This window comes from Helobdella robusta (assembly GCF_000326865.2).
Source record: "Helobdella robusta unplaced genomic scaffold HELROscaffold_13, whole genome shotgun sequence".
Classification (NCBI taxonomy): domain Eukaryota; kingdom Metazoa; phylum Annelida; class Clitellata; order Rhynchobdellida; family Glossiphoniidae; genus Helobdella; species Helobdella robusta.
Window position 1 is genome coordinate 1,159,949 of NW_008703718.1, and position 23,244 is coordinate 1,183,192.

Here is a 23,244-nt window from a genome sequence, read left to right on the forward strand (position 1 = left end):
ACACTGAATAATAACAGTGACGACGCGTAACATATGTTATCATCATTGAATGATTATTTTTATCATGTGACTCTGCTCAGCTGCAACATATGACGTAGGTATGCCTGGTTGATTATGTGGCTTTATGATAATGATACGATGAATGTTATGATGATATGATGAATGTGATGTTGATATGATGAATGTGATGTTGATATGATGAATGTGATGATACATGATGATAATACTGCTACCGAAAATAAGAGAATTTATTTCGATGAAACTTATTAAAAAGCCAATAACAACAACAACGTAGAATAACATTTACAACAAAATGGTAGCAAAATGTCGTATCGCAAAATGGAAAAACAAAATCTATCATTCTATATTTTAAATCAAGTTCCCGCGTATTTACTATTTGTTTGTAACCGTGTAATGTACACACATTAATATATTCACAAAATGTACACACAAAATACTCATATAACGTACACAAAAAGTAGTTTTGGGGCGTTTTACGTACATACTGCCGTCTTAATTTAAAATTCTAGTTTTTTTCTTCTTAACCCTGTTTTTGCACAAGTTACCTCTCTTGTGTGTTATGCAACTCTTCTCATTCTTCTATTGTTATCTTCCAACTTTTTCTTACCACCTTCAGCTTCCTATTTAATGTTTTCGTTTTTGTTTTTTTTTTATTGTAATTTTTTCCTTTTTTGTTATATACTTTTATATTTTTGGGTTTACTGTTTCTTGAAACATCTAACCTCTCTCTCTTTCTTTTTTTCTCTCTCTCTCTTTCTCTCTCTTTTTTTACTCTTTTTTTTATTTTTATTTCTTTCTCCATTCATCTGTCCACTGTTTTATTTTTCTTCATTTATCTGTTTTGCTTTTTTAACGCACCATATTTCTTTCAAGTCCGTTTATAGTTTAATTTTTCAATTTAAAATTTAATTTTGTTGAGATTAAAGGTCAATAAAAATAATAAATTAATTGACAAATTAACTAATTAATGTTTAATTGATCACACTACATTGGTTGATGTAGTTTTCAACAATTCATTCAACCAGGTTCATAATGAAGCCGACCCACATTATATTTTTTATTTTTTTATTTTATTATAAAATTGTTATCATTATTGTATTATCATTATTATTATTATTATTATCATTGAAAAGAACATCTACATCACATACAGCAAAGCAGCACAATAAAGTTTCATGATAAGTAAAAATATTTTTTCACAAAAATGTCTGATTTTATGACATGAAGACAACAAGAAAACATACATAACATATACAGAGAAACATAGAAACAAATGTACTTATGAAAAAAAACATACAAACAAACATAAATAAAAAATACAAACAAACAAACATACAGACAAACATACAAACAAAAAATACCCATCCCACTTGTATATAAAACATGTAAAATCTTGAAGTATACAAACAACACTTTTTTCTTTCGTATTTGTTGTACCATAGTCTGTGATTGTTGTTGTAACTGAAGAACTAACGCTGGCTGATTTTTCTTTTCTTACTTTTATTGCCATGTTTAATTATTTAAATATATACTTAATTTAATTTATTACAGAAATATTTATTTAAATCGCTCAGTTTAAACTTGATTTAATTGGAAGAATAGTTAATATTTTGTGGTTTCATATCTTTTATTGTTTTCTCTAAGATTTAGTTTAACGTTACAATTTTTTATATGGTAATTTAGTCATCAAACAATAATTTTTAATGTGTGTTTCAAAAATTGAATAGAAAATTTTTTTTTATGTTTTAACATATTTATACATCTCATTAGGAAATAATAAATGTCGTCTTGGTCTAAAAAATGTAGTGGGAGGTTACCGCATTCCTCAAATCAATATCAACTAACCATTGCTCTTTATACTTGGAGGTGTAAGGTTGGATTGATAGATGCAAACGGCTCTGTAAGAATGCATTTAATTGCACATTGCAATTGAAATTATGAATGAGTGAATGGATGAATTAACGAATGAACGAATGAATGAATGAATGAATGAATGAATGAATGAATGAATGAATGAATGAATGAATGAATGAATGAATGAATGAATGAATGAATGAATGAATGAATGAATGAATGAATGAATGAATGAATGAATGAATGAATGAATGAATGAATGAATGAATGAATGAATGAATGAATGAATGAATGAATGAATGAATGAATGAATGAATGAATGAATGAATGAATGAATGAACGAACGAACGAACGAATGAATGAGTGAATAAAAAGCAATGATTGAGGGAGTAAGTTGAAAAAGAAAGAAGAGCTGGATCGATGGAAAAAACAATGGCAAATATCGATTGAACATCATTCATTTATTCGTTCGTTCGTTCGTTCCTTCATTCATTCATTTGTTCATTTATTCATTCATTCATTCACTCATTCATTCATTCATTGAGTCAGTCAGTCATTTATTAATTCATTTTTCAATGTTCTTCCAAACATGTTTAACGGATATGTTATCATTATTACAACAATCGTATGAATGAATGAATCGTAAACATTGCATGCAGTAACAGGCAGATGACCCAAACAACTTTACCTAATTATGTTAATAATAAAACTAATTTATTAATTAATAATCTCAATGATATTATTTCGTTAAGGTTGTAAATGTATAAATAATAGTGCTATGTATATGTTAATAATACTACTAGATATAATTAAAACAGCAATAATTATGACTGATACATACGTACGTACTAATGGTGTAATACTAATGTACTCTTAAGTTTGTACTTTATATAAAAATAAGGATGAACACCTTTGCATGATGGTAATTATTATTTTCAGTGTTTAAATTATTTTCATTTTTATATTATTATTTTTAAATAACTTCTCATTTTTTAGATTCATATAAAATTAAATTAACGACAAAAAATTTGTATTTCGTATACACGCACTTCGAATCCTTTTCATTTTATTTCGATTTTCAAGTTCGATAATTAGCGTTTATTTATTTTTTCATTCATTCATTCATTCATTCATTCATTCATTCATTCATTCATTTATTTGGTTATTCGTTCATTTTTTCATTCGTTTATTTATTTACTCATTCATTCAGTCACTCACTCACTTCTTCACTTGTTTATTTATTTAAAACTGTTCAGCTAAATGTACAATTTTTAATCAAATTCAACTTATTAACACACAATTCACGTCATGTCTTCCATCCACATACAAACACACACACACATACACATACACACACGTTCAACACACACACACACACACACACACGCTCACACATACACAGATACACACCTAGACACATACACTAGCACACAAACACACACACCACATACACGAACACACACACTACATACACACATGTACACACACATATACCTACATATGAATGATCACATACACACACACACACACACACACACACACACACACACTGACACACACACACACAAACACACACATACTTGTGCACAAAGTTCATGTGTTAAGACTACATCATACTGCATGTAATGTAACAGTTGTTTATGATTCAAAGGAGAGAGAGAGAATGTTGAAGCAATGATGGATAAGATGATATTATGGAAAAAGAAAAAAAAGAAAGAGAAAGAAGAAGAGAGATAGTGAGTGAAAGTAAGAGGGAGAAGTAGTGAGTAAAAGAAAAAAAAAATAAACGAATGCGATGTGGTTGTGTATGAATTCTGTAGATTATATTTTATCAAATACGGAGTTTTAGCATTGAGGTTTTACCATTTCAAATATTTTTGGATTTAAACATAACAAGTAGTTGTTTTAGCCCGTGTATGACATGAGATGAGTATATGAGGGGTAAAATAATAATTAAGAAAATGTTTAATTTGATATTTTTTTAAATTTTAATGAAAGTTAAAAATGAACGGCAGTTAATTTGGTTGGTTTATTTGGAAAAATGTGTTTCCGATTTTCAATCAAACGGGTTTTCTGTTGCTACTGATGAACATGACATGAAATCTTCATAGAGATGGTAATGGCCATATAAATATTTTCAACCTAACTATTTTTTGTATTAATTTTTAATAATAATTTTTTCAAAAATTATTTTTGATTTTCATTTCAGTGTTTTTGTTCTTGAAATGAATTTGGTGCAATATAAATTGTTTCATATAATCTCGTCAAATTTTAATAAAATATAAAAAAAGTCTCAAATGTCAGATTGAGCATGGTACTCAAATATACTAAAAAAATTGATTCTTCCGTCCCAAAGAATGAACAGTCTTTTATAATAAATCACTTTCGCTGAATTCGCCCCGGTTTGCGATCATCTTCTTGTTCTTACTTCTTTTGAACTCGTGTTAAAAACTCTTTTGCTAAATCTGCTTTAGCTTTTTCTGACCCTTTTCTCTTGAAATCTCTATCTTCTTCTATGGCTTCTTCTCCATAACTTACGAAGTTCAGAGTGGAGTTTATAAAACATTTATATGAATTTTTGTTTTAAGGTTTTCAAAAAAACCTTGTTTGAAAGTATACGATGTGTGGTTTTGGCATGTTTGTGCCAACAGAAGAAAGGAAACGTTAATTGGGTGGTTTATTGGCAGATTTTTTATGATCCAAGACATTTCCTGGAAATTTCCAAGACTATTTTTACAACAAAAATATTAAAAATAATTTTAAAATGTAGAATATTTTATTTGCCGTTTTTAATATTTAAAATATAATTGAGATCTGAGTCTGGAGTTTTTTCCATTACAGAATGAAAATATTTTTGTTGTGTCCTCTTTCGTGTTTTCAACGCTTTTAAAAATTTAATTTTTCACACGAATTGAAAAGATGGAAACAATTTGTGAGATAGTGAGACTAACGAGCAAACAAACAAACAAACAAACAAACAAACAAACAAACAAACAAACAAACAAACAAACAAACAAACAAACAAACAAACAAACAAACAAACAAACAAACAAACAAACAAACAAACAAACAAACAAACAAACAAACAAACAAACAAACAAACAAACAAACAAACAAACAAACAAACAAACAAACAAACAAACAAACAAACAAACAAACAAACAAACAAACAAACAAACAAACAACAAACAAACAAACAAACAAACATATTCGTACAATCGTGAGTGCCTACGTAAGCATATTTAGATCGTAGTGATCGTATAATCAATATTATTCAGTGCATCTTTGCCTGCCTGAAGTTTCTCAAATGAAAATATAATTTTTTCATATTGCTTAAAAATTACATAAAACATTTTGAAACCAAAAAATTTTTAAGAAATAGTTATTTCAGTGACGTGTCCAGAACATTTCGAAAGATTAAACACAGGAACTCGTATGATTATTTCTAAAAACTACACAAACAAACAAAGCAACAAAATAACATTTTTAACCAATTGTAGAAACAACACGAAACAACTGGAAAGATTCATCACATCACATCCACCCACCAATGCGTGTTGAATGCAGAGGCAGGCAGGCTTTCAAACAAAAGGTTGTTCGGTGGTTATTGCGATATAAAGAAAGCATAAAACATCATCTAATCTGGTTAGGCAGGCCTGCAAAGTTGCATGAAGAAGATGAGGAACCACGTGCAACAACAAGATAACATTCCTTCCCGCTAGAGGGATTTTCTTTATGCTGGTTTTCATCTTTTCTAGCTTTATTCCTACTAAAATAATTAAATAAACAGGAGTTTTTATTGTTTATTTTGTTTAATAATTGTTTAAATTCTTTTTTATTCAACTTTTTTACTTAAATGTTGCTTTCACAAACATTTTATTGCATTTTGCGCGTTTAATTAATAACGTTAAAATTAATTTATGCCTTGGTTATTTTTCATCCCATTTGTTAACGCCTACATTACCTGTAGTTTTGTCTATTTTCGTTTGAAAGAAACATCGTTATCGTTGATGTTATTTTGTTGCTTTGTTTGTTTATGTTCACCTCAAGCGTTTAACGGCTGTTTAACAGCGTAGGATTGGCGTGACAAAATAAATTTATCAAAATAGTCTCCCACCTTTTCAAGACTAAAAAATTGGTTTATTTAGCTACAAAAAATGTATTTATTATTCTAAAAAGTATTTTTTCGTAACTTACTTTTGCTGATTACAAAATGTTTCAACTCTCAAACATTTCCAAGTTTAAACAAATTTTAAGAATATCTCTAATTTATAGAAGAAGCGATGCATTAATTAAGCTTCCCGTTCATTATTTAATTCTCCATGGTCTATCCATCATTTCATCAGCAGCTTCCTCTCATTAATCGCACATCCATCAGATCAGATCACCATCCATCAACCAGATTATAAGCAAGTAATTTTTTTTTTCGTTTTTAGCTCATTTTCTTCCCACATTGCATGTTTTTAAATTGTATTTTTTATTTGTTTATCAAGTAGTTTATTATGAGCATTGTCACCAAAATAATCCATCAAGGCTTTTTCATAAGAATTTTTTTTTAGATTTATTTATCATTTTAATCCTCATTTGTTCGTTCATTCATCCATCCTCACATGAATTTTTTGTAATTTTTTCCACAATTTTTTCGTGAATTCGGATTTTTGTTAATTTTCATTTTCTAAGAAGTTGGTTGAATTGAATTTATTCTTTTTATTTTTCCAAATACTATCGCTAGCAGAAGCTGACTTCCAGGAGTGGTTTACTTTTTTGTTTTTCCATTTTTTTGATTTTCCTTCCCTTTGTTTGATTTTCATTTCACTGTCTCCGATAGGAGAGTTCTTTTTTGACTGGCCCCATTTGGGGTGGTTTCTTTAATTCAGCTACATTGGTAGCGTGAAAATAAACGGAAATAATGAACAACTCCCAAAAACACAAAAAACCAAAACGCCAACTTAGTTTAAGTTTAAGTGATATGGAGGAAGAAAAATTAAACCTCTCTTATGTCATAGAAGCTATCAATGATGGTGAACTGAAATTTAGCAAATTACCATTATTTAAAATTCTCAAATTTTTACAAACTTCCATTGGAGATACTGAAATTATAAAAATATTTGGAACAAAAATTTTAATTAAAATAAAAAATGGGGGGCAAAAAAATAAAATTCAGAACCTAAGTTACATATTGGATATAAAAGTAAAATGTTATTTACATAAAACACTCAACTCTGTAAAAGGAGTGATAAAAACTCCTCTTTTCAAAAATTGTACTGTCGAAGAAATAAGAGAAGAACTGAAAGAGTTCGGCGTTAACGATGTTCTGAATATTAAAATAACAAAAAATGGTCAAAGAATTAATACAAATACATTTCATTCCACACTACTAAATTGCCAAGTGAGTTAAAATATTGCTATCAAAAAATCAATGTTCAGCAATACATACCCCCACCAATGAGGTGCACTAAATGTCAGAGGTATGGCCACTTCCACAAATTATGTAAGAGCAATGAACAAATATGCCCCAAATGTGGTGAAAAGGGACATAAACATACATTTGATTCTCCATGCGATAAGACACCAAAATGTTATCATTGCAAGCAGGCACACGCAACATTCGATAAATCGTGCCCTAAATACAGATTGGAAAAAAATATCTTAATTACAAAATATAATAAAAATATAACTTATAAAGATGCCAAATTATTAATTCAACAAGAGTCAAAGCCAACATATGTAGAAGTAGTCAAAGGTAAAAAAATGATTGACATAGGTATTCAGTGTGATATTATTAACATTCCCCTGAAAAACAACAAAGTAAAGACAAGAGAAATTGAGCAGAATCTAAATAGAGATATAAACAAAACAAATATTTGCAGTGATAAGTCAAGTTGCATGGACCCAATTGAGGTTTATGATTTTGGTGATGCCGGTACAAGTGATGAAGATAAATGGGAACGCAATGCTACAAAAATAAACAGAACTAAGCAATATACTAGAGGCAACTATAATTCAAAACAAAATAAATGACAACCAAAAACCAATAAAATTAATATAATCCAATGGAATATCAGAGGCTTTAGAAGTAACATTCTAGAACTTTTTATATTAATTGAAAAATGTTCTCCCCATATTATATGTTTGCAAGAGACTAAGCTAACTGATACTAAAAATGTTGAAATAAAAAACTACAGCTCTTACCATATAGCTGCTACAACAACTCCTACAAACCCTAGAGGAGGTTTATCAATTTTTGTACATCATAGAATCCCTCAATCACAATTAAATATTAATGCAGAATATCAAGCATCTGCAGTTAGTGTTAACCTAGACAGACCGATAACCATCTGTAATTTTTATAACCCACCAAATATGATTATAAATACTAATAAACTTGAAAAACTAATTAAATCTTTGCCAAAACCAGTTCTATTGATTGGGGACTTCAATGCACACAATATAATTTGGGGCAGTGGCAAAAATAACACAGATGGTAAAAACATTGAAAAATTTCTAATACACAATGACATATGTTTAATCAATCCTTCTCAACCCACCCACTTTCATATTTATTCAAATTTATTATCAACAATAGACTTAGCATTTTCGTCACCTGTAATTTTTAATAATTTGCAATGGAGAAGGGAAGATGACCTGTATAACAGTGATCACTTCCCCATAATCTTAACATTTAATATGACAGAACAATAAATAAGTGAAAAGTATAACCTAAAAAATACAAAATGGGATCAGTTTAGCAAGATATGTAACAATACAATAAATTCAACAGAATTACAAAGTAATTCATCCAATAACATATATAACTCAAAAGATCATTAAAGCAATAGAACTAACCACACCATTAATAAAAATCAATCCTATGAAGGTAAGACCAAAAATTAATCCATGGTTTAATGACATATGTAAGAGCAGTAGATATTTAAAATTAAAAGCATTTAATATTTAAAAATAAACCCCAGCATTAAAAATTTGATAGACTTTAAAAAACTTCAGGCTAAAGCTAGGAAAGTATTTCGACAAGAAAAAGTCAATTGTTGGAATAATTATGTCAGTACAATAACAAAAAATACAACATCAAAACAGATATGGTCAGTTGTCAACAAAATAACTAACAAAAGCAATCACAGCAATTCAAACAATATAAATGTTAAGGGAATAATTTATCAATCTAATGAAGAAATATCAAACACTCTTGCAAATCAATTCCGGGTGAATTCATCCATTTCCAGCATAAATAAAACATTTGCTAATATAATGCACTCAGAAGAAAAAATTTGTTAGATTTTAATTCAAATAATGATGAACCTTACAGTGACATGATTACCGTGGAAGAATTAAAGTATGCCATTGATACAAGTAACAATTCTACTCCTGGGCCAGATAAAATCACATACAATATGATAAAACACCTTCCAAACACCTCATTGGTCTCGGCCATATTATTTACAAATAATAAGATGTTGCCATTTTTTTTTGATGTTGAAAAGGCCTATGATAAGGCCTGGAGATACGGTATCTTAAGGGATTTGTTTAGAGCTGGTCTGAAAGGTCGACTTCCATTATTCATATCCAACTTCCTGAATAAAAGAAAATTTAAACTAAAATATAATAAATTTTTATCTTCAGAACAAGAAATGGAGATGGGAATTCCACAGGGTAGCATTTTATCAGTTACCCTGTTCTGTCTGAAAATAAATGGTTTATGCAACATAATTCCACCGGACATGCTTGGATGTCTCTATAGTCTATATAGATGATTTTATGATAGCTTACAAAAATAAAAATATTGAAAATATTGAAAGAAAATTAAACGGTTTATTGAACCAAATCTATGTCTGGTCAACAGATAATGGGATTTTTTTTCAAACTCAAAGACTACGGCCATATTATTTACAAATAAAAGAAAAATAAAATATCCAAAATTACATTTAAATAAAATACCAATCAAATTTGATAACAAAATAAAATTCTTGGGTTTAACCTTTGATCAAAGGCTCAATTTTATACATCATATTAAGTATGTTAAAACTAAATGTTTTAAATACCTCAATATAATTAAGGTTCTTTCTCATTACAAATGGGGTGCAAATGACGAAAAGTTATTAATGATATATAGATCCAAAATACGATCAATAATAGACTATGGTTTCCAAGTCTATGGATCTGCCAGAAAACCATACGTAAATTCACTACTCCCAATTATAAATGAATCTCTAAGATTGTGTTTAGGCGCTTATAGAACCTCTCCATCTCTGAGCCTACATGTGTTGACCAATGAAATCCCACTAAATCTCCGACATATTAAATTGTCACTCAACTATTATTATAAAATCATATCATACCCAGAAAGTCCCTTATATAAATACATTAAAAGTAAAAAATTTATAACTAACTTTCTCAAAAAACCTAAAGCAATAGCTCCATTTTATTTGCGCATTGAAAATCATATTAAAATCATAAAACATCAAGATATACTTAAAAATCCTGAACTTCCTTATTTCTGGAGAATGAATGAAGCTTCAATAAATACAAAACTAACTAAATATAAAAAATGTGAGGACCAATACATCATACAATCAATAGTCAAAGAAATCATCAATCATAATATTAATAACACCATAATTTATACAGATGGATCAAATATAGATCATTCAACGACAGCAGCGGCTATAATAGATAAAACAAAAATAGTCATACATTTGCCTGATGACACTTCAATTTTCACTGCTGAGCTTCAGGCAATCAATAAAGCATTAGATTACATAAAAGATGAAATTAACAAATCATTTATGATATTGACTGATTCTTTATCAGGTGTACAATCACTAAAACAATATACAAGTAACAATAGCCTTGTTAATACAATAAAAATTAAAATTCATAACATTGTACAAAATAATCTGGATACCAAGTCACATAGGTATTCTTGGCAATGAAAAGGCCGATCAATTAGCTTTAACAGCCCACAATGAACCCATACTAAATACAGCAATGATTTACTCAGACATTAAATCATTAATAAATAAATATATATACACATTATGGCAAAATGAATGGAATGATTGCATAACACAATTAAGGAAAATAAGGCCACTGATCGAACAAAAGAGATGCAGAATATTTAACACCCGATTGGTATCCTCTAAAATAAACAGACTAATAATCATTAGTCTGTTTATTTTAATTAACACAAAATTAACACATGGATATATATTAAATAAGTCAGAACATTATGTCAACATTAATTAAAACATTATGTCAATATTGCGGACACAAATTAACAATCCAACATATTATAACTTGCGAGAACCCAATTACACATAGACATAAACATTTAATATATAAAGAGCTTTCAGAGAATTTTAAGAATAACAATAATATTATCAATGTAATACAATTTCTGAAGGATTGTAACTACTACGATATGATTTAAATATTTTTCCTATAGTATTTCTCTTTCCCCACGTTCAGTGCAATAAACATTTTTCATATTATCTGAACTTCTATTTTTCCACATGGAGAAAAAAAATAATTTTTTCTTAATTTGGTAAAACAATTGCACCACTTTGGGAGCATAAATGCCGTTAAATATAAACAACAACCATCCTCACATCCACCAAGCAAGCAGTCCAGTTTTTAATCTAGTTACTCATCGCGACACGCCGCATTTAAACCCACACACTTTCGCTGGCAGTCCTCGATGATCAATCACATTCTTATTAAGTTTTACACAAGTTTTTGGCTTTCAACTTTTTTATCTGATACAATTTTTTGTTCCATCTTCAGAAATATTTTTGAGCGAATTATAATATTCTTCTGAATTATAATTTAATTATTCGGTAATTATTTTTTTTATTTAATTATGGAACTAATGCGTCACTCTTTACCACGCTAACATCTTGGCACCAGACAAAAAAGTTGACCTGTACACTGAATTCATTGAAAGCCTCTGACGTGTGAGTTATGGAATGAGGCAGCATCCAACCCTTTCATGTTCATTTGTTTTTCTGCTCCATTACTTTTCATTGCAAGTAATGTGACTGTGTCCCGTCTATAAAAAATGTAATTGTGTTTATCTTGTTTAGTTTTTAATTAATCTCATAAAGTTTTTTAATGTTTCTAGGCGGCATTGAACTCAATCAAACGCACAAGTTCAACGTAAATAAAATTTACATTTTGCAAACATGTAAAAGTTATCAAATAATTTTCAATCGTATATTTTGACAGGATTATTCAGAGTTTAAAAAAATTATATCACATCAGCGCATACTGAAGCAGTAATTACACACTGGCGAGTTCTATCTTAGATCACACTAATGAAATCACCAACGCGCATCAACGCGATATAAAAAACCATTTCATCAGTTTCACCAGTTTTCATCCTTAATAACTAAAAAAGTAAAAATCATCATCACCTACGCCCCCACCATCTGAGGCCTAGGCAGGCATTAGGCAAGCATTGAGGTGTACATTTTTTTCTTAACTTTTCAAACCTAGTTGTTTCTCTGAGCATTTTTATCTTTCTACACAGGAAATTCATAATGGTGTTTCTTTGTATGGAACTGACTATCGTTGTTGAGGAGAGCGAATTTGGCGTAACAATTCAAAAAACGTCTATAAATATAGAATACTGATTAAGAAATGTATTAAGATGAAAAATGCTGCCTACTTTTGTCAACGGTTCTACTGAAACAGTTGAAAAGACAATAGTCATCTCAGAAGTTATTGCAACCGTCAACGTGTTTTTCATTACTTGCTAATTTAAATTTAACAATCACTTTTTATAAATCATTTTTTGCTTTTTATTAATTTCGATAAGTCTGACATCGATTTACTCTCAGGAGCCAGCCATTAAACGCAAAAATTCATTTTTACTTCAACGTTCAATCAAATTTCAACACACCGAGCCTTGCGAGCCTGTTGAGCATACCAAATCAACTCCGCAGAGGTTTTCTTCGTGCTTGTTTTTAATAAAATAAGTGCTGAATAATTTGCAAACACAAATTTTATTTATTTTATTAATTCGAGTTGTCTAAAAAATTGACAATTTTTATGGAGTTAATTGGTTTTGTATCGAAATGCTTCACTTTGAAGAACCAACGGGCGGAGTTCAATGCTGTTGCACAGACATCTAGAGAGAGATTGATAAATAATTAATTTTTTAATTCTATAAAACTTAAAAATTTTAGTTAAATTGACTCGCAAACTTTTACTATACATAAAAGTGGAATATAAGACGTTGCAGGTTTTTCAAAACAATCAGAGAATGAACAATGAAATAATAATATTGAAATACTACTGTTTGTTTGTTTGTGCAGTTTAACGGCGTTTCAACACAACTGGCTATCTTTACGCCCCTTGTTCATTTTCTATAAATGCGTTTTGTTGTTTTAAAAATTTTGAGAAATTATTTTTAAATTTTATTAAAAATTTGTATTTCCTGAAGGAATGATATTATATTATTGATTTTATCTCTGGAAAAAATTTTTTCTACTTCTGAAGGGATGTCATGTCGTTTCCTACTATTATTGTGACTATTACATTTGACCAAAATGTGATGGATAGTTAGTTTTTCGTTACAAGAGTTGCATGTAGGCGAATTTGTTTTGTTGAGAATCCAGGAATGAGTCAAACTTGAATGGCCTATTTTTAATCTGTTGATAATTGTCTGAGGTTTACGTTTTAAAGCTTTAAATTCACAATATTGAAATACAAACTATGAAACAAGTGATCACCGAGTGGAAAGGCATCATCAAAGATCATTCATCTTCTACTTGAACTTTAACATACTTGATTGAACCAAAACATTTTTGATAGCTTAAGTCAGACCATCATATTAATATTCTATCATTTTGCATTAAAAGATTATACAACGGTAAAGTGTTTGACATTTTTTAACAAATGCAATTTTCCTTTTAACAAACATGCCGATGGTGCATTAAGATTCAGAAACAAGCTGCAAAATGCTTCTCAAATTTTAAACATTGCATTTGTTACCTTTAAAGAAAGAAAGTTTTGTTGATTTCTTCCCACGAACGTCATCAAATTCAAAAACGTCAGAAACCAATCCAAAAAATGGTGATTTTGGTGAAGAGTTTGGAACAACTGGACCATAGTTTTCAAATAATCTGCCTAGCAGTTTTATTGAAAGTGAATTTGTCTTAATAAAAATTAAAAAACGAATTAAGACAAATTTATTTTAAAAGTTTCACAAATTAACATTACGATTACACAGCAGCAATGGAAAATTTTTATTTATAAAAGGTATTATAACAAAAACCAGTAGTAGTGATAATAATAATTCCAGTATATATGTTTGTACGTATAAATGAAGTTGGACAGATGAACAATGAACAAGTCAAAACGAGCATTTCAACGTTAAAACCAAATAAAAAGCTGAAGAAAGGGCTCTACAGGTATGTGTTTTTGTGTATATGTGTATGTCTGCATAGTTGTATGCGAGTTCTTTTACAAATAACTTCAACCATAATTGAAATACTTTCGAAGAGTAATTAGTTACACCAATTTTCTAAGAAAAATAAAATGAAAAAATGTTATCTTCGCAAAAAGTTTTCTGAACAAGAAGCCACGTTACTTTGGTTGTTTCCGTAATTATTTTTGTGATTATTTTTGTTTAAAATATCGACGTTTGAAGGTTATTCAGTCAATGCAACATGCATCGTAACATGCCCCACCACTATCACTCTTCTTTGGCTTCATTTTTCACAGCTCTTCTTGGACTTTTCATTATATATATTGAAACAACATTTTAACAACAACAACGCCAACAAGAATAATTCTAACAATTAGCTAAAACATTTAGACATACATGCAAACAAATAGATGAACAATCACAAACAATTAGATAAACCATCACAAAAAATACGTAAACATACACAAAGGAGCTATCACAAATAACATACTCCAACAAATATGAACATACTCCAACAAATAAATATATATATATACACAAGAAAATCAATCAAAACCAACTCAATCTTTCCGGCTTACTCTGCCAGCAAAACTAATCAAGGACAACTTCTTACACCATTTTCGTAATCAAACAATAATCCTCATAAGTAATCAAATTGAAAATTTCATTCCAGACGGCAACAATCGGAACGTGCTATGAAAAATTCAGGGTTATATGTATTTGTAAGAAATGATGATGGATGATAGTGATGGATAGTTGACAGACGAGTGAATGATATTATTATCTATACGAAAATTTATATGGTTCACTATAAAAATAATTTAAACAATGCATATATTTTAAATATAAAAACATCCACACTATCTGAAACTTTTATTGTGTATACAAAAATGTAATACAAACAAAAACGCTTACATAGACACACACACGCATCTACACTAACGTATTCACAACTAGCAATAGCAGAAACAAAGGCACACAAACATATATACAAACATATACACAGCGGTATACACATACACGTACACACATCAACACAAACAAGACACATATACATAGACAAACAGACATAGACAGACATACTAACACATAATAGAGACACACAAATATCTAAAAAAATGCTCAGAAGTTGTTCTGTCACGTCACTGTTGAGTTGTTGAAATAGGGAGTGCATTAAAAGCTCATTTAAAAGTTCCGAGTCACACTTGCATGTGGCGACATTGTAGGAAGTGCTGAAGGGCTAGGTTCACGAAATTTCAAATTTAAGTTTTGAGGATTACATTACTAACTGAAACTTTTTGAAAATTATTTATATATTTTTTTATTTTATTCAAACTTTTTTTCATTTTGATGGCGATATTTTATAGACGATACAAATTTAGGACAAGTTATAACTAGGCAGACTGATGTTGAGTATGATCTCAAGAAAAATGTCAACTTTTCTCAACATTTTCATATTTAAACAAAACTATCAACCATTTCATGCAGATCTTCATGTATGTATTATTTTTTTTATTTTTTTTCACAAAAAATTACGAAAAAACTAATTATATAATACAAAAAGATTGTCCCATCCATTTTTGTAAACCATGATTCGTGTAAAATTTGTTTATTTTTTATAACGCCGCTTAGGATTTGATTATGAAAAATTTTGAAAGTTGTTTCGCAAATGTTATTTTAAAAAAACAATGCCCCACTTCAAACTTTTCAATTAAAATTTTTTTTTCTAATTTTAGAAGTAGAATAGTACACATTTTGAAAGATCTCCACTCATCATCTCAACGCTCATTTTCAATCTTGCAAAAATAAATCAACGCTAAAAACTTTTATAGTTCTTTAATTTCTCTTTAAGATGAATTTTTCAGCCAACTGTTGTTAGTGGGATATAAAACTAGTTTGATTTGAATTTCTTTGAGAGTTTTAGGCTTATTCAGTCAACATGTAAGTATTTTCATAGACGTCCATAATGAAAACATATTAAATATCTAACAGAAATAATGGATAATTGATAAAAATTAAAAAATTAATTTAATTAATATCAGAAAACTTGAAATATATCAAAGGACCATATTATCAAGATACATCTTCAGATACGTACCAATCGATGCAATACTAAAAATTTTATCGAAAGAAACTATTTATAATTCTCTTATTAATTATTTGTATTAAAAAAATCACACACAATTATTTGAAAAAAATTAAAAATTTATTGAGAAAGCAAAGAGTGAAGCATTTTTCTTGCCAAAATATTAGGTGGCGATAAAATAATAATTAATCGTTGACTCGTTCGTGGTTATTGCAAACATCAAAATTGTATGTGCTACAAAAATACATAAAAAATAAATTGTTAAGTTGTTTATGTATTTTTATTTATTGTGCTGCTGTAAGTCCATTCAAGCGAATTATGAAGTCACTTTTATGTTTGATTTGCGAGTTTTTCATTGTTTACTGCGGCAGAAATGTTGTGCGTATAATGAAGCGAGGGATTATTGCAACTTTTCCAAAGACACGCGTGCATACCATAAAGATGCTCCTACAAACGTATCACAACTGAGCACCTGCAACGTTAAAAATATTCAGACACTGAAGTAAAGAAAAGTGAATCTATCTTCCGAATGAAACGAAACTGCCCTAACTCACAACGGCAAACATTACTATTAACTTACATCAACATCACACAATCAAGCACAGATGATAAACACATCCACCACAAAAACATACAAACATATCTACCGAAATAGACACGAGATAAAATACACAACACCTTTACACACACCACACACACACACAAACACAAATCGAATTTTACGTACAAATGAATAAACATTTCAAACAAATGCTTACATGACCATACATACAATAAAATACCAACACTCACAAACAAAAACACACATACGCTAAAAACACAAAACTTCCTACTACACATATTAAATTCACCGCAAACACACCACACACACACAGACACACCCATACAACCACATGCATGGAAGAAGCAAAGCATTACTCATCTGTTTAGCCTTACACCAATCATCCCACTATCACTTCTCTTTCTCTTGCTCCTATTATGTTACAAGACTATTCATCACATAACTGATATATATATATATATATATATATATATATATATATATATATTATATATTCATAATTTGTATACATATACATATATATTCATAATTATTATTATTATTTATATATATATATATATATATATATACCCGCACGCAAATTTATAATAGAAAATACGACAATGCATGTTCGGGTCCATGATAATTGGTGATAAGCTAATAACTTTTACCCAGAAAACATTTACATTCAGTAACTTGGCTAGCTAGTTAGAAATAATTTTTTTTTTCATGAAAATTTGTTTGAGAAAATGTATGATTTCATTGAAAAAGGATGGCAAATATATGTCATTGGAATTAACGATCAATTAATTATGTATAGTGTTTGTGTGTATTTGGTGTGTGCGTGTGTACATACAAACATGAGCTTGTTATAAACATACGCTTGCATGTACGTGTTTTTATGGGACTGTATGCAACTTTGTGTGTTTACCAGTGTTTGTACTTGTGTGTATTTTAAGAATTTTTCTCAGTTTTATTGCTCTCGCATTTTTCGTTTTAATTCCTTTAGATATTTTTTCATATTTACGCTCAGTTATAATGCTAATGAAAAATTATTTATTTGCTCCTTTTCCATCTTCTCCATCATCTGTCTTGTTTATTACAATTATTTGTTGTCAATCAGAGGAACGATGCACATGCATGCGCCCCCCACCCACCAGCTCAGGCACCGAAACAAATTGTACTTGTAATGTTAAAAATAGAACAATTTATACGAAGGTCGTTCGTCATTTTTAGCCATACAAATTATTCCCATCAAGTGTTTTTTATTTATTTTCGTTTTGAGTTACATCCAAGTATAGATATTTAGATATAGGCTGACGATAACTTATAAATTTTCAAGGCAGATACGCATGGCGTCTATGATATGAAGATTTGATTCGTTCTTGGTTAAAAATTAGAAAAATAAACAGAAAAAACATCAGTCATTTCATCAATAAAATTTTCAAATTCATCAAATGTAATGGTGCTATACACAAATGTTTAAAAACTAACACAGCGGATTGAGACAACCATCCTCTTTTTCACCTTTCTGTTCGAGTGCAATTCAAGTACAAACTTCAAGTACTTTGATTTGTACCGAAGAAGTCGGTGGATGTCTTGTTTCGGTGCGCGAGTGAACATCAAAGTCGCACCAGCATAACGAACGAGTCTTATGCATGCTTATTTACATTTATATCATCACCCTTCAAAAAGTTAGCGTCGCGGCATTCGTCAGCTTTATTTTCATTTGCTCGGTTATAAAATACTCACATTTTTGTCGGAATGTTTGATTCAATAAATAATGCTGTTTTGTTAGATTTATCGTTTAATCGGTTCTGATGTTTTTAATAAAAATTGAAGTTTTCAATGAAAACACAACAGACAATGGAGATGATTTTTAGTTTTTGTGTTTGGAGGACGCACCTTAAAATCGCACCTTGCAAATCGCAAAATACGTACCAGCGCATTACAGTAACGATCCTAACCAAACAACAGTTATTAGTTCAAAATAAAATAAAATTACTTTAAATGAAATTTACTCAAATTTTGTCAAATATTTAAAAAAATTATTTTAGAAAATTGGCCACAATTTAAAGTCAAAAATATAAATCTTAAACGTGATTCATATATTTATAATCATATAAATGTTATTTTTAAACGAAGATGTTTAAGTTTAAACGTGAACATAATTCTGGAAGCATCTATTTTTAGATAGCAGAATGAATATACAAATGTGCAGACGATCCTGATGATGGTAATAATCATAGTCGTTATCATACTATTTTTAGCGGCAGAATATTTTTTGAGCTCTATCTACAATCATTACCACAACTACCACTCATATCAAAGTCATCATCATCATCATCATCGTCGTCGTCTTCATCACCATCATCATAACCACTATTATCCGAAAAGATGATAACATTAACATTCACTCTATTGCTATCTACATTTGAATGAAGATGACGACGATGATGACGACGACGACGATGATGATGATGGGGAAACGTTGATAATGATAATGGTGGATGATGGCGGTGGTGATGACGATGATGAAAAATAAAAAAATAAAAATATGAATTTTACCGAATTGTTGGTATCAACAATTCTGTAGAATTCATTCAATACTGTATAGAATTGGTAGAATTAATACAATACGGTATAAAATATGGTCTTCCAACACACACACATATATATATACATATATATATATAGATATATATAAATATAAATATATATATATATATATATATATATATATATATATATATATATATATATATATATATATATATATCGCAGCAATAAAACATAACACCAAAGTAAATAGCCCGAAAAAAGAAACCATATCAATAAATAAAGAAGATAGTAAAATATAAAAGTCAATAATAACGATTAATGCAAATCACAGGAACAAAGTCCTGGGTTACAAAAATTTCCCATATAAACTGCAACAAGTACTGGATTATACAAATCATTTATATATACTGCAACAAGCGATGAAGATGATTGAAAAATCGAAATTGGTCCTGTCACTCGAAAATGAATTAGAAAACTGTATATTATTCCAACTTTAATAAAATAAATAATAACGACAAGAATTTGGTTAGAAATATTGAGAAATGTAATAAAAAACTATCCAATACTAGAAATTCGTTAGATTTCATAAATTACAACACTAACTATGGTTTTTACCAGCACATATATATATATATATATATATATATATACATATATATATATATATATATATATACACATATATATTTTTACAATATTCTATAAATTCTACCGAATGTTTGGCGTTAATATGTTTGTAGTTCGTTTTTTCAATTTTTCTCACTAAAGTTTTTTTGAAGAATTTATAGAATATTGGAATATTGTAAAAATTATGATCTATTACCAACATACATATATATATATATATGTATGTATATGTATATGTATATATATATATATATATATATATATATATATATATATAGGACCTTTATAAAAGGTAGGCTTTGAAAGGAAGGTAAGAAGCACAGACTCGCTATTATCCGGCTGTGAATGATTTATTTCAAAACTTGAGATGAATTTTTTAATTATATGCGTTTAATAAACAATGTAAAAATGTTTTTAAAAATTAATTATTTTCAAAATAAAAAAAAACTATATTACAAATAATATTGATTAAAAAACTTTACAGATATTATTAAATGTTCTATACGTTAGTTACAGGATATGTGTATGCAAGGGGTGTTGTAATTGAAATCAACATATAAGGACAGGTAACACACTTTTTTTCATTTAACTTTCAATATTCATTTAATTTTGTGCACAAAAATAAAAATAAATTTTTATTCAAAACAATAAAAACAAATATTTATTCAAATTCAATTTTTGAAAAGTTTATAAAATTTTAGAAACTAAACTCAATAAAAAATATGTGATTAATTTGTATAACGTTTTTATAAAAAGTTAAATTATTCACGAAAAATCTGATTCGGTTGGTTATGTTAATGTTGAACTTCCGTTACGCGAATGCAGCCGTGCGTGTTTCTTATTAAAACTTTCCAACATCTGGTCATCTGATAAGAAGAATCTTCCCGGCTTTCATTATAATACTTCATCTCCTAGCTTCATAAATTTCTGCTAACCATCATCAACTAATATATTACTCGCGGGGTTATAACATTTAAGCGTTCAGTCTATAGTGAAAGATTATTATTTTATTATACGTTTTTTTCCTTTAACTCAACCATTAAAAATTTTAAATTATTGATAATAATCTAAATGCTTTAAAAAGTGATATTAACTAATTTACAGCGGAACAGCATAACAAGAATATAACACGGTGATTTTTTTCATATTTTGGTTGGCTCATTCATCAAATTCTTCGCTTCTTTGTCTCTTGCAAAATTTTTCAAACTCGAAACCAACAAAAGCTTTTAATCAAAATTTTTAACACTCAAAAACAAATTTCAATGTTTATAACTGCCAAGTATTTTAAGAATCAAATATTTCTTTCATTTTTACAGAATTCTAACTTGATCTTATTTCAAGTAAGAACAATTTTTCTTTCATCCCTCTATTGGCTAGAAATGCATGCGAACTTTTTAATGGGTGGGTTGGTTCCACGTAAATCAAATGTACTCATATGTTTGAGTTATTAAGTTCGGCTGAGTTTACATGAGAAATTTAATGAAAATTTAATAGAATAATTTTAAAAACAAGTTTTTATGTTCGATATGTCTGTTGCAAGAAAATTATTTATAATGTTATTATTTTTATTTACTTTATTAGTATTATTATTTATTATTATTTTATATTAAAATGACATTCTTGAAGGATGATGTGTGAGGATGTGTGTGTGTTATTTTTTAAACTTGTTGGCCTTATATGTTCGCCTTTGCATTTGTTTCATTTTGAGTTGAAACCTGAACAAAAACAAGAACGTTATTAATTTTAACATAACGAAAAACCCTAAAATAAAGCAAAACACATTTGAAAGATTTTTAAGAATCCAGGAACTAGTTTTACGGTGAACGACGCAGAAGGTTCTTGACCACAGCAGCAGCTGTAACTGTAGCAGCAGTCGTAATTTAATTTTTTTTAGTAAATCAAAATTTTTGTTCGTTCAATTGTAGCGTTATTTTTTTTTCACCAAATTTCAGTTTGTTTCTATTTTAAGGGAATTACTTTCGTTACCTAAGTTCACAGCTGGTATGATTCACAACATGAAAAATCAATTTGTCGATTGTTATAAAGTTTCATTTTGATAAAAAAGATATGATATTATCTCTACATTTATGAAATATCAAATGCAAATAAAGTTATAACTACAAATAAACGCAACAATATTTTAACACACAAATTTAAAAAACAGAATTGTTTGTAGAATAGATTAATAATAGTTTTATATTGATATTCCTTTCTTTATTCTATTTGATGTTTGAAACAATACACTTTTCTTACAAGTTTTTGTTTAATTTTGTTATAACTTTTCACTTCCATCATTTTATATTTTTACATTTTTTAGGCAATTTTTGCATTATTATTAACTTTTATTTTATCAATAACTATCAATACTTAACCAACACACTTAAAATTTCATTTATTTTTTCCCACTCCGTCCAAGCATCATCCAACTACCATCCATCCAGCATCAACCCACTATCATTCAGCCACCACCCAACCACTATTCCACCACCAACAAGCCATCATGCAGCAACCACCCAACCACCACCATCCAAACACCATACCATCTTCCTTCATCATCCATTCCCTACATACACAGAAATGCTTTCATTCATATTCCACTGCTCCACCACGTCTCAGATGACAAGCACTTATTTGAATTTATTTTTTTATCTTCCAAGCGATGATACTTATAAATTTATTTTGAACGCGCAATATAAATAAATATCGTACATACATACATACATACATACATACATACATACATACATACATACATACATACATACATACATACATACATACATACATACATACATACATACATACATACATAAATACATACATACATACATACATACATACATACATACATACATACATACATACATACATACATACATACATACATACATACATACATACATACATACATACATACATACATACATACATACACACACACATACATACATACATACTAGGGATGCACCGGATTCAGGTTTTTCAAATCCGGCCGGGGCCGGACTTGGCCGGATTTAAAATTCAAAAACCGGCCGGGGCCGGAGCCGGGGCCGGATTTTAGTTACCATTTTACATACGTTAGAAAAAATACTCACATTTACGGTTTTC

The 23,244-nt window shown here is 28.9% G+C and overlaps 1 protein-coding gene across 1 annotated transcript; it reads left to right on the forward strand.

Annotated features, from left to right (window-relative positions):
- Positions 1–9,203: 9,203 nt before the first annotated feature.
- Positions 9,204–9,644, forward strand: HELRODRAFT_168275 (hypothetical protein; the record flags this gene model as incomplete). Its single annotated transcript, XM_009014156.1, has 2 exons — positions 9,204–9,435; positions 9,514–9,644. The coding sequence occupies 2 exons, from the start codon at positions 9,204–9,206 to the stop codon at positions 9,642–9,644; spliced, it is 363 nt and encodes a 120-aa protein (XP_009012404.1).
- Positions 9,645–23,244: the final 13,600 nt, after the last annotated feature.